The sequence below is a fragment of the Tamandua tetradactyla genome, chromosome 13, assembly GCF_023851605.1.
Source record: "Tamandua tetradactyla isolate mTamTet1 chromosome 13, mTamTet1.pri, whole genome shotgun sequence".
In the NCBI taxonomy this organism is placed as follows: domain Eukaryota; kingdom Metazoa; phylum Chordata; class Mammalia; order Pilosa; family Myrmecophagidae; genus Tamandua; species Tamandua tetradactyla.
The window spans coordinates 76809182-76834440 of NC_135339.1; the positions used below are offsets into that span (position 1 = coordinate 76809182).

Here is a 25259-nt window from a genome sequence, read left to right on the forward strand (position 1 = left end):
CTCATTTTAAAGTTTTCGAGTAGGTGTGTTTATACTGCCTGTTCTTGTTTGTTTTCCTTTTTTCTATACCCAGTGTCCTCCAGGAATGAAACAGCAGGTGTTGGTATTCTATACAAAGCTTCTGGGAAGAATCCGGCAGCCACTACTTCCGCACATTAATGTACATAGACCAGTGCAGGTATTTTGTTCCCTATACATAAAATTGTTTGCTTTTGTTTCTTCCATTATAAAAATCATTTTGTATGATTTTTTCTAAAAGTAAAATTAGTAGAGGAAATTATTCTAAAAATAACATGAAAATTAGCAAATACTTGAGCTTTCTTTTATATATGACATACTAATGCATGTCATGTCTTTATATTTCCTTTTTAAAATTTTATACTTTAGACCCACAGCATCTCTAATTTTTAAAAAATTCATACTTCAATTTTTAAAAAACTTACCTCCATGAAAATTATATACCTCATTATATAATGTAAACAGATTTAAAAATTTTAAATACCCTTAAAATAAATGGATGGCTATTTAAATACTTGTAAAAAGAAACCTAAGTTTTGTTGTGGTTTTTTTTTTTTTTAATGTTTTTTTGGCAGAAATTAATTCGACTCTGTGGTGAAGTCCTTGCAACTCCAACTGAAAATGAAGAAATTCAATTCCTCTGTATTGTGTGTGCAAAGCTGAAACAAGATCCCTACTTGGTTAATTTTTTTCTTGAGGTGTGGTACATTTCTTGTCTATCTTCAAAGGATGTTTATATTAAAATTATAGTTAGAATTGAGTACTGTGAATAATGTTAAGAGGAATCACATTTTGGACTATCAGACAGCTTGTTTTACTTCCCAGAATTATTTTTTATATAAGATCACTGGTTTTATTCTAGCTTGAAATATCTTGAGAATGGTCTTCAAGGAATGTAGTTGATCTAGATATATGGATTTTTGAATGGAGTATAGTAGTTTTGCAACTATGGAAGGGCAGGTATGGACAGACACAAAATTTAAAGACTGCAACTTGAAGGATAGAGAACTCTGCAAAAATTTATAAGAAACTGTATTATTAGCCAAGCTTGCTCTAGCGTGTTGTGTAGGTATTCTGGCCTGGGGTAATGATGGTGTGTGCAGATTTGGACAAGGTATAAAAAAAATCACTGGTTACCTCTCCAGTTTGGTATGGTAGTTGGGATCACTTTACTATTATGTACTGTGTTTTTTATAGCCACTGTCACTGAGTCATAGTGTACTTAAATCAGTTTATATTTTAGATTTAACCTCCCGTTTTGAAGTAAAAAATAATTTTTCCATATTTCCTACCTTCGTTCACTTTTGTTTTTTCAGTAGTGAAGTCATTTAGAAATGTATTAGAAAAAATACTTGTGTCCATTGTTTTTGTTTTGTTTTAAATCTATTTGTTTTGCTTGTTTGTTTTTCATTTTTTTAGATTGAGTTTAGATTGACCTAAGGAATTGTATGGTATTAATTTATACCTCAATCTAAAAACAAACAACAAAAAAAGGCAGAACAAGCAAAAATATAAAAGAGATTTTTAGAGTTTGGTGAAGAAAAAAGAGAAATATTCAGGTAACTAACTGCAATCTAAGTTAGAGCAAGGTAACTACCATAAGAGAGGTACAAAGTAAGTGCCTTAAGTGTTCATAGGACAAAGAGAATATGTCTGTTCTAGGTCAACAGGAAAGACTTCATAGATTTCTCTGAAATGAGCCTGGAAAGATAAGCCTGTTTAGATAAGAATGGATGAATATAATAAGTGAAGACATAGAATTTTGTGGTTCGTTCAGGGAACAGTTTAAGTAAGATAGTGATAAGAGAAGAACCCAGGCAGATAGACCAGGAATTGTCAAAGGCTTTGAATGCCAGGATGAGGAGTTTGTGTTTTATTTTATAGACACTAGGGTGTCACAGAAGATTTTTAAATAGACATGTTATGCATGCATGACAGTATCTGTGCCATAGGAAATTAAATTTGGCAACATTTTGAAAAGACATTTCCTTTGAGAGAAGTGGGAAAAGTAGGAGATTGGTGGAGCAACCCAGACAATAAGTAACAAGGCCCTGTATCTAAGTTAAAAGCAGTGAATGTCTAGCAGTAGACATTCCATGGTCTAGTGTGTGCAGGTGCAGGAAGCAAGAGACCAGGTGGTTTGTCAAAGCTAACTTCAAGGTTTTGGTCCTAAATTCCTGAACCAAAAGCTGCCATTGGTGGTAAGAAGGGAGTTTTTGAGGGATTTGTTTTGAGGACAAGAGGATAATTGTAGTTCTGGATGTTTTGAGCCATCATGATATCCTGGAATTACAATCTGCCACTTGGGAGGGAGGTCTGGGGTTGAAATTTGGGAGTTAAGTGCATAAATGTGCTGTATGTGTGGATGAGATCCTAAAACAGAAAGGGAATGGTTTCACTAAGAACCAAAGTGCAAGTTCTTCATCACCTAGGGAACTAGCTGGAGTTGCAGATTTCTTGCCCCAACTACAGATACTCTCGTTCCGTAGGTCTGGGTGAGACCCGGGAGTCTACATTTATAGCAAACCACACAGAAAATTGTGATGTCAAAAGTCTTGAGTCACACTTTGAGAAACAGTGGTTTAAGGAGTCAGTGGTGTGCTAAGACCATTGTTCCTATTCTACCTCCCACATTATAGTATTTTCAGTTAAATAAAAAGTTTGACTTTCATGAGGACTATAATGTGCAATTGATTATGTAGGTAATTGTTTAGAGTATTCATTGAGTTCCATGGAGTTGGTTTTTTTTAATATATGTGCTATGAACTCAATTTTTCAAGAGGGTTGGTCTAACTTATACTTTTTTTTTTGGCATGGGCAGGCTCTGGGAATCGAACCTGGGTCTCTGATACGGCAGGTGAGAATTCTGCCACTGAGCCACCAATGCCCACCCTAAATTATACTTTTAACAGTCATAAAGATTATGATTACTCTGATGAGACTTTGACTAGAACCTCCTGTTCATTTAGCATTTGATGCACTTCTTTGATGATCTAGGCGCTGCCATAGATTCTGTGGAAATATTGAGTAAAGATGAACTCTGACTTGTGTGATTTGATTTTTGCTTTTGTTCAATGGAAGGCAAGGCAGTTTTGCCTCAACTCATTATTTGTTTAATGAAGATTCTCTTGTGTTTGAGTGGGGGACCAGTATTTCTCAACTAAGTCTTATATACTCTTAAAGACACTAGTAAAAATGTCCTTGGAATAGTTTCTTGTGTTCATTTTTATGGAGCAGAAGTATATAGGAAAATTCTGTATACACCTAAGAGAATTTGAAGGAGTAGGTGGAAGCCTGTAGTCTTCACTTTTGAACTTCAGAATTGTTTTGTTAGCTTGCATTTTTTCCCATGATCTGAGAAAAATCAACACTGAGGCTATATTTAAAATACTGCAGTAATGAGAAGACTTTTGACTGACTGAAATCTCCTGAATCTCTCTGCTGCCCCCACTGATATCACTTGTTTTCAGTAATAGTCAAATAATCATCTTTAATATTGTTCATTGCTTATGGTCCATTTTAATGTACGCATTTTGTAGTTAGTATGGACAGTGTCATAAACGCCTATGCAATTTTAAAATTATATCTGAAACAACTTGTTGAAGTCTGAATATTTTCATTTGTCATGACTTCATTGGTTGCACATGTGGAATGTTGACTACAGGAAAACCCATTAAAACTATACTTTTTGGTTAATAAGGTTCTTGGTGTGAATCTTAAAGAACATGTACTCCTTTTCAGAACAAGTTAAAATCATTGGCTTCCAAAGGAGCACCAAAAGTAATTTCAGAAGACACAGTCAAAGGTCAAGATTCCTTGTCAGCAGTTACTGGGCAGGCCTGCCAACCAGAGGAACTGTCTGGTGCTACCAGAGTGGAACAGTCAGAGTTAGAAGATGAGCCTCCTCATCGGATGGATGATCTGTCTACAAGCTTAGATAATCTCAGTGTCACTTCACTGCCAGAGGCCTCAGTTGTTCGTCCAAATCAGGATTACAATTTAGTGAATTCTTTGTTAAATCTTACTCGAAGTCCTGTGAGTTTTCTTCTTTACTTTTTTCCCCTTACATAATTATAGCAATAAGCTTTTAAAATAAATCTATTCTTATTTTTGCTTAAAACATTAAATCATTTAAGTTGAATTTTTCCAAACAGCTTGATGTAAATCTAATTCAAGAATTGAAGGGGTATGTGTTTTTTGTGTGTTTTTTTTGTTCCCCTCAGGATGGCCGAATAGCTGTGAAAGCATGTGAGGGCTTGATGTTGTTAGTAAGTTTGCCCGAGCCTGCAGCTGCAAAGTGCCTTACGCAGAGCACTTGCTTGTGTGAACTACTGACAGACAGACTTGCTTCTCTATACAAGGCCCTACCTCAATCAGTGGATCCGTTAGATATTGAAACTGTGGAAGCAATTAACTGGGGGTAAGAACGTTATTTATGTTTACCCATGAAGATGTAACTTCTTACACTAATTTTTTTATTCCATTGCTATTTTGCAATGATAGAAGTCATCATTAGTTTTGAAAAATGTAACATTGTTAGTGATCATTAAATGAGATTATGTTGTTGAGGCTTATATTATCTTTGTTATCAAGCAGTGGTAATGAACTGGTATGGGAACAATCTAGCTGTTAAACAGCAAAGCTGTTTTTGTTTTGTCCATTACTATGATCAATTTTTAAGGGCTTACCTGGAGATGAGACCAATAGCTTTACCTGGGTTATTTTTATTTAAAAAAAAATCCTAAGAGAAGGAGTAGTCTTTTTGATAAATAACTTCTACAGCCCCTAGGGCATTCTCATGTTTTGTGGTCTGCTTATATAGAATCGCTCCTCCCACCTCGTTCTTTCACCCTTTCTAAGCTATTTTTCGGGGTTCCCCTCCCTTGACTTTCATTAAAAACATGGTTACAGAACATTTACAAGTTATCAAAAACTATAAAGCAGTGTCAATAAAATTACCCAAAATTTCACCATTTATAACCAATCTAATATTTTGACATATAACCTTTTAATATTTTTCTGGGTATGTTAAACTCCCCCCCACCCCCTTATTAGAGAAGTTGTAGGTTTACGGAAAAATCTTGCATAAAATACAGAGCTCCCATATACCACCATATTATTAACATCTTGCATTAGTGTGGTACAACGTTTGTTACAATTAATGAAAGAACATTTTATAATTGTACTATTAACTGTGGTCCATGGTTTATATTAGGATTCATTGTACTGTACAGTCCTATGTGTCGTTTTTGTTTTTTTAATAGTTTTTCTAGTAACATATACACAACCTAAAATTTCACCTTTTAACTACATTTGTATAGTAATTCAGTTCTGTTAATTACTTGTTTTTTCTGCCCTATATTCTGTCAACATCTATAAAGCAAATCTAATTGTTAACATTACTACTGTATTATATTTTAAGATAAGAAGAGAAGCTGACCATTCAGTCATTATTTTTGCAGATACTCCTTTACCTTTCTTTTCTTCCATCCCTGCAGCTGAGAGCCCCAACCTTTTCTTTGCTGTTATTTGATCATATTTATGGTGAAAATATAGGAAGCTGTTTGAATAGTAATTTTTTCCTGCAGCTCCATTCTGCTTTAGTCTCTCTCTTATTTAATAAGTGAAATTTATTTACAACTTTTGTTTTAAAAGTTTTCTCTTATGGTTAGCTTTCTTTTATAAAAGCCTTTTCTGTTTACCATCCAGCATTGCCTGTGTGAATGTATCATACTATGAATTCAGTCACGTGCCCTCATTTTTCATATGTGCTTAATGGGTTAATGCTTTTGGATAACTTTTTGGACTTAGTATTTCTTCCATTCCATATCCTACAGCTTGGACTCATATAGTCATAAAGAAGATGCGTCAGCATTTCCAGGAAAACGAGCCTTAATTTCATTTCTTTCCTGGTTTGATTATTGTGACCAACTCATTAAGGAAGCACAAAAGGTTTGGATTTTTTGTTGTTGTTTATTGCTAATTTTAAAATCCAAATGTCTACTCAGTTAAATTTGAGTCCTTAGTTTATATCTTATATATATATCTTAATTGTCTTAGTAAGGATAACGTAGTAAAATAAGTAAAATAAAACAGACAAACAATATGTGTATGTATACGTGTTTGTGTATGTATGTTCAAATTTTGGAATAAAGTAAAAATTCAAGTTCTGTTTTTTATATTTCTTCACGTATGGCACAACATCTAATAAGGAGACATTGGCCTCCCTCTTTTTCCTCTTTGAGGAGATGTTAATACTATGAGATGATTGGGATAATGTTTCTGTCCTGTTCTTATTCTTGGAAATTTAAAAAAATTAAAAGAACCCAGTAGCTAATATCTAATCTAGGGTTTGTATGCCATTAAATAGATGGTCAAAGAAAATTTTGGTTTTCCATATTAATTCAGACGGGAGTACAAACTATTTGTTGATATCGCAGATTAATCTCTTGTTTTCATTTAAAAAGATGATGATGCTTATATTTTATAGACTGCTGCTGTTGCTCTGGCCAAAGCTGTTCATGAAAGATTTTTCATAGGTATTATGGAACCTCAATTAATGCAAACGTGAGTGGCCTCTTTCCTTTAAAAAAAAAAAAAAGAAAAAAACCCACCACTGTGTTCATGTTATTTTTTTCCAAAAAATACCTGTTTGTTGTGCTTAGTTCAGAGATGGGTATTCTGACATCAACTGCTCTGCTTCATCGCATTGTTCGGCAAGTAACCTCCAACGTTTTACTTCAAGAAATGGTGTTTTTTATCCTTGGAGAACAGAGGGAACCAGAAACCCTGGCAGAAATTAGCAGACATCCTTTAAGACATAGGTTAATTGAACACTGTGATCATATATCTGATGAGGTAAGCTATGTCATGATTTCAAATTGGATTTTCTTGACTTATTTTAATATGCTTGTGATGTTTTGAATAAAGCCTTTTTGTTTTTACATGACTTTAAATGGCAAGCATGACTTATAGAATGGCAAGAAGAAAAACTTGTTTAAAGATTTTTTTTTGTTAACGTTTATTGTTTTTGGTTACAGATAAGCATAATGACATTAAGAATGTTTGAACATCTTTTGCAAAAACCCAATGAGCACATTCTTTACAACTTGGTCCTAAGAAATCTTGGAGAGAGAAATTATACAGAATATAGACCTGTGTGCTCAGAAGATAAAGATGTGGTAGAGAATGGCTCGATAGCTGGAGCAGTGTAAGTTTTTACCAACTCCATGAGTTCAGCATTTCATATACAGTTGTAACATTCTCTCTCTTCTTATTTCTCCCCCTCATTCTTAAGAAAAAAGATATTTTTAGGATAAAATTTATATGCTCTGAAACTACTATCCTTTTAAATAAAAAAGTGATGTTATCTGTTCATTCAGCTAAAAAAAAATTATATTCTTGTGTCTGTTAATATGTTGATTTTGTTATTAGAATATAAATATACTGTTTCCTTAATTTACTGTTATAACATTGTAAAAATGATCTAATGTTTCCTAAGAACAAAGCAGAGAATCTTTTGGTTTAGAAAATGTCATAATACAGTTTTTTAAACATTGTTAAACTTAGAGATCTAGAAGAGGATCCAATATTTACTGACATTTCACCAGATAATACCTTGTCAAACCAAGAGTGGCTTAGTTCTTCACCTCCCACCACTCCAGACCATCCGAAAAATGACGGGAAAACTGAAGTCCATAAGATCGTAAATAGGTGAGTTGCTGTATAAATATGACAACTCTTACTTGTTTTTATATGTAAGAAGTCTTCCCTTAGATTCTTACAGAAACGTCTGATGAACTCAGTGGAAGTCTTCCCTTCTTTAATCTGAAAATTATGTCAGCTTTTGACATGCTTATGTAGCGACAGCCTGTGATAACAACCAGTATCAAAAGGGAAAAACACTACTGTAATATAGAAATAAAAGCAAATATGTAGCTAATTAAACTCTCGATATACTGTACTTTTTTTTAATATATATAAATAACTCATTCTAAGTACTTTCCTATTGGATTAACATAGGAAATGCCAATTGGGCAAATTTTTCTTTCTAAATATGTATTCATGTATTCTAAGCACAGGACTGTTCCTTTTTATTCTTCTAATTCCTTTTGAATTCTCTTTCTGTGGTCTTTCTCTTCTCTCCTTTTCTTCCCTTGCAATGCTATCACTGTTATACCTAGTTCTGGCAGGTTACTTTAGAGAAAATTGCATGGAGCTCAAGATACACAGTTAGGCTGCATAAAAATCTTAAGTTCAATTACTTAAAAGCCATTTCCTGAGATTAAAAAGTATCAGGGCAATCTATTGTACAAAATAGAGGGGCTGAGGTGGGAGTGGGGAGCCTTATTTCAGCTTACTTTCACTTCAGTGAAGTGAATAATTTTTAATAAACCTTTAAAATAATGAGAGTATTTACTCATTATTCTGAATAAGTAAGTGATAAGACTGAATCAAGTTAAGTACTTAAATAACATAATTTTATTTTTCAAGTTTCCTTTTGTTTTAATATTTGGTTAAACTTAAGTACGTATAAAGTGATTTAGTACATATAAAGATATTATTGGATTGTGAGACTATTTATGCTATTTGTTATGGCTTTCTTGTTTTGTTTAAGTTTTCTCTGTCTTGTACCGGATGAAGCAAAATCATCCTACCATGTTGAGGGCACTGGATATGACACCTACCTCCGAGATGCCCACAGGCAGGTAAGGGAAGTAATGAATGTTTGGAAATAAAATCCAGTAGGAAGGCACATAAACACCCTGTCACATTTCCTACAGTCATTTCCCCAATTTTGTCTCTCCTGAAGACTTGAACTACACTCTCACTACTTTTACTTTCTGGTGTGTTGCATTTCCTTGACTGTGTCTGTTTCTCTGGAATTTTTTTATGTGTTCTTTCTTTTTTCATGTGCTTTTAATAATATCTCCCCTGAATCGTTTCCTCTATTGATACAAAACCTGATTTCTTGTTAATTTACTTACTACCCACCCTTGATCTCAGTCCATAAGATAATAACCTTTCACCTTCTCCAACATAATTTTTAAATGCTGTCTCTTTTGCCAGTTCTCACTCCATTGCCTACATTCTAGCATTCTATGTCACTGAAACTGGTTTCTTGAAGGTCTCCTCTTAGTTATTGAATCAAACGACCTTTCCTCAATGCTCTACAACATTTTACATTTTAAACCACCTTCTTTTTAAGGTTTTTGCAGCATCCTTTCCTTGTGTTGCTCCTTTGTATGCCTGGTGTCTTCTTCCTTCTGTCTAAAAAATTGATCATTTCCCCTCTTTTCTTTCTCCATTCCTTTGGCATTCTTCTGGCTCAGCACTCATTCCTGTTGTGAGTAAACCCACTTCCATATCTGACCTTCTCTATCTGACATGTAGCCCCAGCTGTTTAGATGTCCTTCTAGGATCTTGCCTTCAGCTCTTTGAAGCAGAACTCATCATTGCTTCCTTCAAAACTGCATCTGCTCCTTTGTTCCTGCTGTGGTCAGTCGTACCTCCATCTTCCTAGTCACGCAGGTTTGAAGTCAGAGTCATCTCTGATTCATCTACCTTATATTCTGTTTCACATCTGGTAATTGCCTTAATTGCTTAATAGCTTTGCCTCTACCATATCTCTCCAGTCTCCCCATCTCTCCATTTCTGGGAGAATTTCTTCCAAAACCCTACTTCAGGTCTTACCTTTTGCCTAGGGTTGCAATGGCCTTATAACTTATCTTTTCACCTTGCTTCTTCTGCTTAGAGTCTATTAACAGATTAATCTCCTTAAAGTATAGACTTAAGCACAATCACCCCCCTTCTTTCTTTAGTAACTCTCAAAGTGTCAACACTTAGACATCTAATTTTAGCATTCAGCATCCTTTGGATCAGTTCTCCAGCCTGCCTTTCCATCTTTAATTCCTACTTCTACTTTACAGTCTACCCCTATATGACACTTACATGCTTTTACTGATGCTTTTCTGTTTGCCTGGCAGATTTTCTTCTCCTTTGATATCTAGCCCATCATCTAATATCTGTATTTCTGCACTGTGTTTTAGGTCCAGATTACATGCCCCTCCTAGTTTATTCTCTTTACCCTCTTCTTTCCGTCCCCCACCAGTTAAGGTAAGCCTTCTTTCTAAATAGTATGGCATTATAGCTCTACCCCTTTTGTGGCCTTTCATGCTCAGTTTCTTATACTATGGTTATACAGGCACATGAAAACTCTTAAGGGTGTGATTCATGTCTGATTTACCATTGAAACCCCGCCCCTCCCCCCCAAAAATAAAATTTGTAACTTAGGGCTTTATACATGGTAGAGTATCAGAAACTATTATTTTTTGACAAATAACTAGAAGAATATATTCAAAATTTCTAAGATCAGAAAAATACACATTTAATACACTTTGGATTAAAATATGTTAATATGGTTAATTTGTGTGTCTGTAGTTAATTTATAATACTTTAAACTTGAATTCAAGTCCACGTTATGACAAATAACTGGATTAGTAGGGTTATAAATAACTTACATGTACACTTAATTAAAGACAATAAAAGTAAAAAATACCTCAGTTTAATTTTTAAACAGCATTTTTTTTACTGTAAAGTTTCTCTCATTTCGATCAAATGCAATTATTATGATTGTTTCAGAAAAATTAGAAAATAGAGAAAAGCAGAAAAGATAACGTTTTTTAAACTCCTACTTGTTTAGGTTAGAATTTCAAAGGGAGCAACGTTAAAATGCTTAACTGAAAAATGGTATGACTTTTATAAAGAATATTATCTAATGCAAGTTAGATTATTTACACTAAGAAAGTGTATTGAAGAAGTTGGATTTTTTTTTATTTTTTAAAAAAATATAACAAACAACGCAAACATTCTTAACTTATGGTCATTCCATTCCAAATATATAATCAGTAATTCACAATATCATCACATAGTTGCATATTCATCATCATGATAATTTCTTAGAACATTTGCATCAATTCAGAAAAAGAAATAAAAAGACAATAGAAAAACATACATACCATACCCCTTACCCCTCTCTTTCATTGATCACTAGCATTTCAATCTAAATTTATTTTTACATTTGTTTCCCCTATTATTTATTTTTATTCCATATGTTTTACTCATCTGTTGATAAGGTAGATAAAAGGAACATCAGACACAAGTTTTCACAATCACACAGTCACATTGTGAAAGCTGTATTATTATACAGTCATCCTAAAGAAACATAGCTACTGGAACACAACTGTACATTTTCAGGCAGTTCCCTCCAACCTCTCCATTACATCTTGACTAACAAGATGATATCTATTTAATATGTAAGAATAACCTCCAGGATAACCTCTCGACTCTGTTTGGAATCTCTCAGCCAGTGACACTTTATTTTTGTCTCATTTCTCTCTTCCCCCTTTTGGTCGAGAAGGTTTTCTCAATCCCTTGATGCTGAGTCTCAGCTCATTCTAGGATTTCTGTCCCATTTTGCCAGGAAGGGCCACACCCCTGGGAGTCATGTCCCACGTGGACAGGGGGAGGGCAGTGAGTTTGCTTGTTGTGTTGGCTGGAGAGAGAGGTCACAATTGAGCAACAAAAGAGGTTCTCTTGGGGGTAACTCATAGGCCTAATTTTAAGTAGGTTTGACCTATCCTTTGTGGGGTTAAGTTTCATATGAACAAACCCCGAGATTGAGGGCTCAGGCTGTTGCTTTGGTTGTCCCCACTGCTTGTGAGAATATCAGGAATTCAACGTGGGGAAGTTGAATTTTCTGCTTTCTCTCCATTCCCCCAAGGGGACTTTGCAAATACTTTTTTATTTACTGTTAAAATCACTCTGGGATTTATCAGGGCATCATTGTGGACAAACCAATAAAATCTCATGTCCTACTCAAGGTTCCATGTACTTATGGTGTTTGATTAAGCTGTCTACGTAAATTATATTAGGAAATGCACTAGTCAAAATATAAATTTTGTACCAAATAAACATTTTTTTCCTTTAGTCTCACACATAAGTTAAAATTTTAAAATATTAATTACTCTCTGTTTTCAACACCCTGCTGTAATGACATTCCTATGTTCTTCCTCATGCAAAAACATTTTTTTAATTTGTACATCTAGTCACTATCATTATATACTCTAGGCATTCCTAGATTATACCATCTCAATCTTTATCGTCTTTCTTTCTGATGTCATTTGTGCCCCCAGCCCTCCTCCCTTTATCATTCCCACATTCAGCTTCATTTGGTGTTTTAACATAATTGTATTATAGTTAGGTAGTATTGTGCTATCCATTTCTGAGTTTTTACAATCAGTCCTGTTGCATAATCTTTATCCCTTCAGCTCCAATTACCCAATATCTTAACGTATTTATATCTCTTTATGGTCTCTGTTACCAATGAAATTCTCCAAGTTTATTCCCTAATGTCAGTTCATATCAGTGAGACCATACAGTATTTGTCCTTTTGTTTCAGGCTAATCTCACTCAGCATAATGTCCTTAAGGTCCATCCATGTTGTTACATACTTCATAACTTTATTCTGACTTATGACTACATAATATTCCATCATATGTATATACCACAGCTTATTTAGCCTCTTGTCTGTTGATGGACATTTTGACTGTTTCCATTTCTAAATAACGCTGCTATAAACATTGGTGTGCAAATGTCCATTTGTGTCCTTGCCCTCATGTCCTCTGAGTAGATACCTAGCAATGGTACTGCTAGGTCATATGGCAATTCTATATTTAGCTTCCTGAGGAACCACCAAACTGCCTTCCACAGCGGTTGTACCGTTTGACATTCCCACCAACAGTGGATAAGTGTGCCTCTTTCTCTACATCCTCTCCAGCACTTGTCATTTTCTGTTTTATTGATAATGGCCATGCTGGTAGGTGTGAGATGATATCTCATTGGGGTTTTTATTCGCATTTCCCTGATAGACAGGGAAGTTGAGCATCTTTTCATGTGCCTTTTGGTCATTTGTATTTCCTTTTCTGAGGAGTGTGTTTTCAAGTCTTTTGCCCATTTTGTGATTGGGTTGGCTGTCTTTTTGTTGTTGAGTTGAACAATCTCTTTATATATTCTGAATATTAGACCTTTATCTGATATATCATTTCCAAATATTGTCTCCCATTGTGATTGTGTAGGCTGTCTTTTTACTTTCTTGACGAAGTTCTTTGATGCACAAAAATGTTTAATTTTCAGGAGTTCCCATTTATTTATTTATTTATTCAAAGCTTGTGCTTTAGGTGTAAGGTCTAGGAGACTGCCTCCTATTAGAAGGTTTATAAGATATCTCCCTACATTTTCTTCTAACAGTTTTATGGTCTTAGATCTAATGTTTAGGTCTTTGATCCATTTTGTGTTAATTTTTGTATAGGGTGTGAGATATGGATCCTCTTTCATTCTTTTGCATGTGGATATCCAATTCTGTAGGCACCATTTATTGAAGAGACTGTTCTGTCCCAGTTGAGTTGGCTTGACTGCCTTATCAAATATCAGTTGTCCATAGATGAGAGGGTCTGTATCTGAACACTCTATTCTATTCCATTGCTCAGTGTATCTATCTTTATGACAGTACCATGGTGTTTTGACCACTGTAGCTTCATAATATGCCTTAAAGTCAGGTAGCCTGAGACCTCCAACTTCATTTTTTTTTCTCAGGATACTTTTAGTTATTTGGGGCACCCTGCCCTTCCAGATAAATTTGGTTATTGGTTTTTCTAGTTCTGAAAAGTGAGTTTTTGGGATTTTAATTGGTATTGCATTGAATCTGTAAATCAATTTAGGTAGAATTGACATCTTAACTATATTTAGTCTTCCAGTCCATGAACACGGTATGCCCTTCCATTTATATAGGTCTTCTGAGATTTATTTTAACAATTTCTTGTAGTTTTCTTTGTATAGGTCTTTTGTCTCTTTAGTTTTTATTCCTAAATATTTTATTCTTTTGGTTGCAAATGTAAATGGAATTTTTTTCTTGATTTCCCTCTCAGATTGTTCATTACTAGTGTATAGATACATTACAGATTTTTGAGTGTTGATTTTGTAACCTGCCACTTTGCTGTACTCATTTATTAGCTCTAGTAGTTTTGCTGTGGATTTTTTGAGGTTTTCAACATATAGCATCATATCATCTGCAAACAGTGAGAGTTTTACTTCTTCCTTTCCAATTTTGATGCCTTGTATTTCTTTTTTCTTATCTAATTGCTCTGGCTAGAACTTCCAACACAATGTTGAATAAAAGTGGTGATAGTACACATCCTTGTCTTGTTCCTGATCTTATAGGGAAAGTTTGCAGTTTTTCCCCATTGAGGATGATGCTAGCTATGGGTTTTTCTTATATTCCCTTTATCATTTTGAGGAAGTTCCCTTCTACTCCTGTCTTTTGAAGTGATTTCCACAGGAAAGGATGCTGAATTTGTCAAATGCCTTTTCTGTGTCAATTGAGATATCATGTGGTTTTTCTGCTTTGATTTGCTGATATGGTATGTTAATTGATTTTCTTATGTTGAACCATTCTTGTATACCTGGGATGAATCCTACTTGGTCATGGTGTATAATTCTTTTAATGCACTGCTGGATTTGATTTGCTAGAATTTTGTTGAGGATTTTTGCATCTATATTCATTAGAGAGATTGGTCTGTTGTTTTCTTTTTTTGTAGTATCTTTGTCTGGCTTTGATACGAGGATGATGTTGGCTTCATAGAATGAGTTAGGTAGCTTTCCCTTCTCTTCAATTTTTTTGAACAGTTTGAGCAGGATTGGTACTAATTCTTTCTTGAATGTTTGATAGAATTCACATGTGAAGCCATCTGGTCCTGGACTTTACTTTTTGGGGAGCTTCTTAATGACTGAGTCAATTTCTTTACTTGTGATTGTTTTGTTAAGGTTGTCTATTTCTTCTTGAGTTAGTGTTGGTTGTTCAAGCCTTTCTAGAAAGTTGTCCATTTCATCTACATTGTCAAATTTATTAGCATAAAGTTGTTCATAGTATCCTCTCATTACGTAACCTTTATTTCTGTGGGGTCAGTGGTTATGTCTCCTCTTCTATTTCTGATTTTATTTATTTGAATCCTCTCTCTTCTTCTTATTGTCAACCTCACTAAGGGTCCATCAATCTTATTGATTTTCTCAGAGAACCAACTTCTGGTTTTGTTGATTTTCTCAATTGTTTTCATATTCTCAATTTCATTTATTTCTGCTCTAATCTTCATTATTTCTTTCCTTTTACTTGCTTTGGGGTTAGTTTGCTGTTCTTTCTCTATTCTTCCTAGTGGACAGTTAATTCTTCGATTTTTGTCCTTTCTTCTTTTTTGATATAGGTATTTAGGGCAATATATTTCCCTCTTAGCAGTGCCTTTGCTGCATCCCATAAATTTTGATACGTTGTGTTTTTATTTTCATTTGCCTCGAGATATTTACTGATTTATCTTGTAATTTCTTCCTTGACCCTCTGGTTTTTTAAGCGTATGTTGTTTAGCTTCCACATATTTGTGAATTTTCTGGCACTCTGCCTATTACTGATTTCCAGCTTCATTCCTTTATGATCTGAGAAAGTGCTTTGTATGATTTCAATCTTGTTAAATTTATTGAGACTTGCTTTGTGACCCAGCATATGGTCTATCCTTGAGAATGATCCATGAGCACTTGAAAAAAAGGTGCATCCTGCTGTTGTGGGGTGTAATGTTCTATAAATGTCTGTTAAGTCTAGCTAATTTATTGTATTATTCAAATTCTCTGTTTCTTTATTGATCCTCTGTCCAGATGTTCTGTCCATTGACGAGAGTGTGTAATTGAAGTCTCTAACTATTATGGTAGATGTGTCTGTTTTTCTTTTCAGTGTTTGCCTCATGTATTTTGGAGCATTCTGCCTCTAGTGCTTCCTTTAGTATTTCTTGCAGGGCCAGTCTCTTGGTTACCTGTTCTCTCAGTAATTTTTTGTCTGAAAATGTTTTAATTTCTCCCTCATTTTTTTTTTTTTTAACATGAGCATGCACCAGGAATCGAACCCAGGTCTCTGGCGTGGCAGGCAAGAACTCTGCCACTGAGCCACCGTGGCCCACCCTCTCCCTCATTTTTGAAGGACAGTTTTGTTGGATATAGAATTCTTGGTTGGTAGTTTTTCTGTTTTAGTAATTTAAATATGTCATCCCACGTCTTCTTGCTGTCATGGTTTCTGCTGAAAAATCTATGCATAGTCTTATTGGGCTTCCCTTGTATGTGATGGATTGCTTTTCTCTTGCTACTTTCAAGATTCTCTCTTTCTCTTTGACATCTGACATTCTGATTAGTAAGTGTCTTGGAGTACGTCTATTTGGATCTATTCTCTCTGGGGTACGCTATACTTCTTGGATCTGTAATTTTAAGTCTTTCATAAGAGTTGGGAAATTTTCAGTGATAATTTCCTCCATTAGTTTTTCTCCTCCTTTTCCCTTCTCTTCTCCTTCTGGGACACCCACAACACATATATTCGTGTAGTTCATGTTGTCATTCAGTTCCCTGAGTCCCTGCTCATATTTTTCCATTCTTTTCTCTATGTTTTCTTTTGTTTGGCAGATTTCAGATAGTCCATCCTCCAGTTCACTAATCCTATTTTCTGCCTTTTGAAATCTGACATTATAGTTTTCCATTGTTTTTTCATCTCTTCTGTGCCTTTCATTCTCATAAGTTCTTTGACTTGTTTTTTCAGACTGTTTCTTCTTTTTTTTCATTCCTTGCCTTCTTTGTATCCTCCCTCAATTCATTGATTTGATTTTTGAGGAGGTTTTCCATGTCTGTTCGCACATTTTGAATTAATTGTTTCAATTCCTGTATTTCATTTGAATTGTTGGTTTGTTCCTTTGACTAGGCCATATTTTCAATTTTCCTAGTTAAGTCATTATTTTTTGCTGGTGTCTAGGCATTTAATTACCTTAATTCGTTTATTCTGGAGATTGTTTTCACTTCTTTTACCCAGGGTTTTCTTGCTGGATGACTTTGTTGTCTATCTGTTCTTTAATGTTCAGTTCAGCTTATTCTGGAGCACTAGCTTAGTTTTTGTTTAACAGAGGAAAATCTTTCAGTTCTTGTTTTCTTGTTTCTTACCTTCCCTGTATGGTGCCTTTTTCTTCCTACCATTATGAGGTTCTACTTTGGTGTTATAGATCCCAGCCAGTTTTTCCCAGACCAAACTGGCCTCCTGTCAGGAAGAAAGAGTCACCTGCGTCAGTTTTCCTCAAGGGTGAGACCCAGCATCTTGAAAGTCTTTCCTATGAAGTCTCTGGACTGTGTTTTTCGTATCCTGCCCAGTATGTCACACTTGTCTGCCTGCAGGTCCCACCAGCATACAGTGATGCAGTACCTTTAGCTTCAGCCGACTCTCCCTGCTGGGGGCATGGTGGAGACAGAGGAGAGGTTGTAGACTGGCTTTAATTGCTTCAAATTTCCAAACCCTGGGTTCTGAATTCCTTGAGGGAGGGAATCCACCTTAGCTGCCCCCCCCCCCTTTCTCCTGGGGAAGGCACAGGCTCCAGACAAGCTCTCCAACAAGCTTGTTTCTACCTGTGCCTGGGGCAGTTGCAGCCCGTGAAACCCTTCCAGCTGTATCCAAAGGCAGTCCAGCCTTTGTAGAAACATAGCCACAAAGAAAAAAAAAAGAGAGAAAGAGAAAAATCTTTCTCAGAGCAGGAACCTGGTTCCTCAGGTTTGCCAATCAAGAGCGTAAGTTGGTATATTACTTTGTATACCTTCAGATCCTGTGTGCCTCCTTGTTTCCTTCAGAGCGCAGAACCTTTCAAGAATTATGTGCTATCTGATCCCAAAAAACTCTGTTTCTTTTTTTCTTTTTCCATCAGCCCTGCCTCCTCGAGCTGGGGCAGAAATCAGCAGCCTCTGCTTTGACCAGGTTCAGCTGAGCTGGGGGCCTGTTTTTAGTAGTCAGAATTTGTGAATTAATTCCGCAATTGAAGCTTAGTTGTGCTCAGCCCCTGCTGCTGGTACAGTCCCTTTCCTTTCCCCTCTGGGAAGCAGCCTGTGGGGGAGGGGCGCCGGCTTGGGGAACTCACGGTTCTGGGGGGGCTCGCAGCCGGTCCAGCTTGTCCATACTGGGGTACACTGCGTGTCCAGTCACTGACGTGGCCCCAGGAGTTGTTCTGTACTGTTCCTGGCTATTTAGTAGCTGTTTTGGAGGACGAACTAAATCCCACACCTCACTAAGCCGCCATCTTGACACTCTTCCCCAGACTAATCTGAAAAGACTTTTGAAATTCACTTTTATTCTGTAAGATAGACCCATACTTATAAAAATCCATGTTATCCCAGTGATAAACCATCTGCAGTAAAGGACCAGTTTTTTTTATTATTTTCAATTTGTTGTAGATCAATATTTTGTAAGATACAATAAAAATACTTTGCTAAAAGAAAAGAAAACACTCAAAATGCAAGCCCTGATTAGTTTATTATCAGATTCAGCAGACATAAAATTACTCAGTCAAGTTGCTGTAAAAGTTTCTAAATATTTACTCTCAGTTTTTTACATAACTCATTACAGATGGTAGCAAATGGTTTGGGGACTAGCACTGGTCCATAGATCACACTTTGAGCAGCATTGTTTTATCCTATAAAAACAACATGCCTTGTATGTATACATTATAGGAAAGTCAGTCTTGCTTTATTAGATAATATGCATCTGTCATATGTAGTATCTTAGAATCAATTTGAAAACTTAGCTAGGACTTAACTTTGCCTTGTAAATGTACTCTGAATCTGTGGTGAAAATAAAAGGATTACTTTGGTAAAGTTAAAAGATGTCCCTTTTCTACCAACACATAATGGTGGTTATTCCTGATTATGATCTCCCTTCTCTCTCTTGTCCCGGTATCATCTAAGCCATCTCTCCTACCCCTCCCTTCCTTGCATTTTCTTTTTCCTCTCTCCCTTTTCAGACAGCTCACATGTAGCAGCTGCTCAGCTTTCAAATAGAATTTTTATATGTATATTTGAATAAATTATTTCTTCTTAATTTCACCTTGTTTTTTGTTCTTTAATAATTCAAATCCTTTTTTCCGCCTAGTTCCGGGACTACTGTGCTATCTGCTTGAGATGGGAGTGGCCTGGGTCTCCAAAAGCATTGGAAAAGTGCAATTTAGAAGCAGCTTTCTTTGAAGGTCATTTTTTGAAAGTTTTATTTGACAGAATGGGAAGAATTCTTGATCAGGTAATGTTTTAAAATAGTAATTTTCATATTATTTTGTTACCATTCACCATGGGTTCATCTCACATCTCAAATCTTAGTTTAGATCTTCAATAAGGCTGTTTTATTATTTTCCTAGTTTTTTCACTAGATTACTTTTTCATAAAGCTTGATTGTCAACTGGTGGGTTTCTGATGCAGTTGATATATTTATTTATATATATATAACATTTTGTTTATAAATATAAATGTTTGTAAAAAACATTTATTTGGCTTTATACCTGTTACAGAATTGTATGTTTTACTTCTCTTCATAGGCCATTGTCTTTAGAACCTTTTGGAGGTGATTAGAGTGATTTCCTATTATGATTAACTTAGAAGCCTTTTGGTTAGTACTATTTGTATAGGTATATATAGAGTAAGCCTTTTTAAGTCAATTCAGAGGACCTTATGTCACTTCAAATTGTATCTTAAACACCTTGATCTCATTAAAGTTACTGAACAGACTTAGATAAACCTGACTCTTCAGACAGAGAACTTGTCCTTGATGCTCATTTTCATGAGGGGGAGGTGAAATTTTTTAAAAGTTACCTTATTCAAAGGTGGGAAAAATCACTATCAGCTGACATATTGATACATATATCTATATTGATTATCAGAAATATGATTTTAGAATTACAGAATCCCTTCCTCTCTCACCTCATAAAGTGAGGTGATTTATTTATCAGTGAGAGATATCTCTTTGAAATGCTTTAAGCATCAGGATATGTACTTAAAATAAAATAACCTGGCACACTACTTGCTTCAACATGGAATTATTTCAAGTTAACCATTTTAGAATTAATTTTAAAATGTATATTAAAGTACTTGTTCTTTTTTGGCATTTTAGTTAAATATTTATGTGGACATAGGGAATAATAAAAGAAATTTACTGCATAAACAGGCTGATCTCAATAACATTTCAAGTAAAGAAATTATAAATTGAGAAACAGTTCTAGGTCAGACTTCATTCAGTACTGTTTTTGATCATAATCAATAAAGAGATAGCCTGGGTCATCTTTTTTCCCCCTCTGTTAATAGTACGTGCTGTGTTTCTATTGTTTAGTTGTTTGTTTTATATCAATAACCAAAGTATTTAAATCTGCTATTGTAGGTATTATGGTCTATATATTAAATCTGTATAAACCTGTTAGGTAGCTGAGATTTGTCAGTTTAATGTGTTTTGTTTTGTTTTTTGTGCCGGTTTGCTAAGTTTAGTTTGAATCTGATTTAGCTAATAAGCAAGAGATATAATAATCATATCAAGTCGATAATCTTCAGAAATTTTTACCAAAAGCACTAAAAAGTAATCTAAATTGAAAAATTCTGTTTGAGCTTTTTTTTTTCTATAGTTTGTACACTGCTAACATAAAAAGGTTATATTGAGGACAGAATATCCTGAAATGCTTAAACTTATTATTATTTCACCAGATAGGAATTCACACACATATACAGTGTCTCATTCATTCTTTCTGTAACCCTGTGATGATAAGAAGGGCAGATTTTTAAGGCAGCTTTCTAGTATTCGTATTTTATACATGAAGTGTCAGTTACATGATTTATAGTTAGTAAGCTGTGGAGCCCAGCCTCAACCCTTTTGTTTTAAAAACACTTGATTTTCCAAGCCTTTTTAGGTAAGAACATTATATGGTCAGATTTCAGAGATAATGCATGGGTTGTGGAGTACTAAATATACTTGGTTTATTTTCATTTTCTTTCTTTCCTAAATTTTTTTGCTAAGGATGCTGTTGCCTGCATTCTCTGAGTATGTGTCCCTAATAGGGTCAGGGTAACCAGGCTGATATTAAACCTTTACTGTGAATAAGACTACACATGTAATTGAGAGGTTATGACATCAAATGCTCATGACATTTGTATTGTCACGATTTTAAGATTGTAAAATACTTGATAACACAAACATTTAGTATTATTTGTAAATTTAGTGATTTTAAAAAGATAGTAAAAGGACAAGAAGTCTGCAGTAGGATATGAAGAATACCATAAAAATGTAAGAAAACTCAAGTGCTTGTTTGTCCTTGCCCTAAGGCTGAACAGTTTGGCCTGGGACAAATAATTTAGGCGCATGTCTCATTTTCTTACTGTTAATATGCAATTGTATTATTTGTTCTAACCTTCCATTAGATTTTTTCAGAAGAATTAAATGGAATAAGAAATTTAAGATAGTTTTATGAATACAAATTGTGGTTTAAATGCAAATTGTTATAAATTTCAGAGACCATCAGGTGGTTGGGATTTTTAAAATTTTTATTTAAATCTTATTTTGACCATCTGCATATTTTGGCCTTTAGTAGACATGGGGAGACTAAGTTTGTTGGTGACCTCAGTATGCTTTGAAGTCAAATTTATTGTCTTAAACTTCAGACTTTATTTTCGGTGTGTGCTGCATCAAGAATGGACCAAGTCCATTTGACATGTGATAAATCTGGTTCATTTTTCTTTCAGGTGAATTCTTTATAAAATGCAAAACAAAGGGATTTAGAATTGTAGATATAAATATTTACTCTTAACAATTCCCAAAAAGATAACTTGTTATAAAGTTACTACCTATGTGAAATGAGACCATTTCAGAAAGAATTTCTGTATTGCTGAAATTTATTTTCATTTTTACAACATTAAGAAACATTAATATTAATCTTAAGTTTCTTAAACAACCTAAGTCATGGATTAATGCTAAAATAAAGCTAAAACCCAAAGTAATGCCATATTGAAAAAACATAAAATTTAAGTAGTAGTATGTCTTTGTTTAAAGCCAAATTTTGTTGGCTTACTTGTTTATCTTCAAATGGCAGAATTTAGTGACCAAAAATATACGAATCACCTGAAATGTAATTCTCTACTTAAGTTGTATTTTGAATTGCTTTGTCTACATTCTTTACCGATGTTTTTTTTTGTTGTTGTTGTTGTTGTTGTTTTGGCATGGGCAGGCTCTGGGATTCAAACCTGGGTCTCCGGCATGGCAGGCGAGCATTCTGCGGCTGAGTCACCATTGCACTGCCCCTAAATGTATTTTTATATAGATTTCAAAAATATATCTTTTGCACCTAAAATGCAACTTAATGTGAGTTCATTGTTTTTGAGTTGTCTTGGAAAAGGCTATTTTGTTGAAAATATTATCAAGATAATCTTCAAATTATCCCTTTCTAGGAATGTATCTTTCCTTTCATTTCTTTTGCTTGAAAGTAGGCTTTGAATAGGAGTGACTGAGGGATAGTTTTTCTTTTGAAAACTTGGTGTTCGTGAATTTAGTGGTAACTAAGAAAGACTAAAATTGGACTGAGAGCATAGAATTTGAGTGCCTTTGGTATCTTGTGGCATGTGCCCAAGCTGAGTGCCAAATGTTCAGTTTTTGTTATTCAGTATGATCTAGGGTTCAAAAGCTGTTTTTTAAAAAAGCTATTCAATCGAATGATGAGAATAAAATATTCAGATTCCCTAACTAAATATTAAACATGGTCCTGAACCAGTTTTCTCCATGCTACAACATAGATTTCTTAGTCCTCCAGACACCCTCTTTCTTCCTCATTCTTCTGACCAAAGCTCTTTTTGCTTCATTCACTCAATTTTCTTTGGGTACGTAGAACAAGCCTGGAAGGGTTCTAAGCATAATCATAGGAGTTCAATTTGTATAGTATATTTTTTGTTTTGAGTGTACGACATCCTCTGTAAAGCACCTGCAAACTGCGTACTGTAAAGAATAAACATGTTAGAAATAGAAAACTGGAACACAAGTAAAATTGTAACTATATATCCATGCGGATGGCTCTTTATGCAGAACTGTACACAGATGAACAACTGTTTTGGGAGCGGTAAGGCTCATGCAGTAAATAAGATGATCCCTGTCAGTAATCACCATTTTGAATCTCCTCATTCATTTTAAGGCATATGGTGGTCATTTCTATCCTCAATAATTTCATTCTGTTAACAACGTTCTGTGATTTATTTAATATTTTCTCTTCTATTTCTTTCATCTTATACTTAACGTGTTCTCTGTTTTTTTGTCATTAATAGTACATATTACATTAATGTTTTTGATGACTTCTTCAACTATTTTGTTAAAGCAACCTATATACAGCAGAAATTCTGACTATATAAGTTACGTATTTTTTTCGATATTTATATCCATGCACTTTTTTTTTTGTTTTAGGACTAGAATCTATGTATTTTGCATATAATGGTGAGAGCTAATTTAGTTATGGTTATTTCCATTGCAGAAAAAGCATCTGGAAGGGAACAGTAAGATGGTAAATTCTCCTTTCTTGGAAAGACAAACTGAAATGGTAAATTTGTACACAAGTATATATATTATAAATAATATCAAATGACATTCTATTTTATACTTCTCCCTAGCCATATGATGTGAATTTACAAGTAACCTCGGTGTTATCCAGACTTTCTCTCTTCCCTCATCCACACATACACGAGTACCTTTTGGATCCTTATGTGAACCTTGCTTCTGGCTGTAGATCTCTCTTCTCTGTAATTGTCAGGGTGAGTTACAAGTTTTGTTATATTCTCAGGATTGCTAAACCTGTCCAATCAACATTTTAAAAGCATTGTATATAGATAGTGTCACATAATGAAAAATATATATCTGCTATCTTAAAATAATTATTATACATTCTGAACTAGTTTTCATTATTTTATAAGGTATTTATTTATTTTATATTTTAAGGAATAGGTATGAGTTCTTGGTCAAAGATAGTCATATGAATAGTGAGAGTTGACATTCGTTATTCAGCAGTAGCGAATGAAATTCTTATTATCCTGCATACACTTATGTGTTTGATTTCAGAAACCGAGTTCCTTTTGTCTCTGTCATGCAGGTTGTTGGAGACCTTATGGTGCGAATTCAGCGAATTCAAGACTTCACTCCCAAACTTCTGCTGGTCAGGAAGCGACTCCTCGGTTTGGAACCTGAAGGCCCTAGGTTAGTCAATGTTTTATATGTTTTTTTTAATCTAAAAATTTTGCCAAAACTTAATGATTTTCTGATATCCTGAATTGATTTACTCTCTATTTTTCCTTCACCAGTATTGACCACATCACGTTGCTAGAGGGTGTGATTGTGCTGGAAGAATTCTGTAAGGAACTGGCGGCGATTGCATTTGTGAAATACCATGCTTCCTCCACACCATGAATAGCATCTTTCAAGTATCTAGGGGAGGAGAACAATTGTGTATATTTCATCAAAAAAGACTCATGTCCACCCAGCCAAGAGAGGATTAAAAGCCTTTTTAAATGAAGTATTGCAAGCAAACTGAACAGAACCATTAAGAACTCACTGAGTGACAGCTGGTAAAATGTTGTACAAAGTTGTTTTCATTGGCTTTATCATAATGGTTCTATATATAATATTGCACATCATTGAATCCAGGATACAATCAAAGGAACTTCAGGAAATAAGCATTTCTGATGACTGTGTGAAAAGCTGCAAAATTTCTGATGTCATGACTTTGATGATATTTCTGTTATTTTAATATCCTTTTAGGTAGCAAGGCATTTTGACATTCTCTGGGACTCAAGTGCTTATATTCTTTTGGATTAATAAGTAGCAAAGAAATTCACTAATTTTATAACTTTTTAAAGTCAGAATTCTTATCAAACAAAATATGAAAAGAAACTGTAAATTAGAAAAAAATGCAATTCAGGAACCATCAAAGGAACTAAGTTAATTACAGGAGTTGACAACCCAAGTGAAAATGTATAGAACACCATTAGTTTACTTCAGCTTTTCTAAGAATAACAATTTAATATGATAAAGAAATTCTTGATTAATATAATATATATATTTTTAAAGAGACATTCTTTTACTCTTTTGTGCACCTAGCCATGTTGGTGATTGATTTTCATGTGTGGATCCAGTTTATTTAAGCTGTGTCATTTTTGCAACATTGTTGAATATATGCTCATCATTGGTGGTTTGCTAAAATAGTATTTTTTAAGCTAATTAACATGTATTGGGTTGAGAACCTTTTATTTTTCCTTCTGTCTCTAAAGTTGACTCATAAAGGGCTTTATAA

General features: G+C 34.5%; 1 protein-coding gene across 2 annotated transcripts in view; it reads left to right on the forward strand.

Moving 5' to 3' along the window:
* Positions 1 to 25039, forward strand: part of FHIP2A (FHF complex subunit HOOK interacting protein 2A) — a 37241-nt gene extending 12202 nt beyond the window's left edge. For both annotated transcript variants that reach the window (XM_077126107.1, XM_077126108.1), the window contains exons 4-17: positions 74 to 178; positions 594 to 716; positions 3760 to 4053; positions 4242 to 4438; positions 5856 to 5970; positions 6509 to 6585; positions 6684 to 6876; positions 7059 to 7228; positions 7588 to 7731; positions 8636 to 8726; positions 19061 to 19204; positions 23587 to 23727; positions 24063 to 24166; positions 24271 to 25039. In XM_077126107.1, coding sequence (XP_076982222.1) covers positions 74 to 178; positions 594 to 716; positions 3760 to 4053; positions 4242 to 4438; positions 5856 to 5970; positions 6509 to 6585; positions 6684 to 6876; positions 7059 to 7228; positions 7588 to 7731; positions 8636 to 8726; positions 19061 to 19204; positions 23587 to 23727; positions 24063 to 24166; positions 24271 to 24376 — 2004 coding nt within the window. In that variant the 3' untranslated portion in view covers positions 24377 to 25039. The remainder of the gene's footprint in view (positions 1 to 73; positions 179 to 593; positions 717 to 3759; positions 4054 to 4241; positions 4439 to 5855; positions 5971 to 6508; positions 6586 to 6683; positions 6877 to 7058; positions 7229 to 7587; positions 7732 to 8635; positions 8727 to 19060; positions 19205 to 23586; positions 23728 to 24062; positions 24167 to 24270) is intronic.
* The last annotated feature ends 220 nt before the right edge of the window (positions 25040 to 25259 follow it).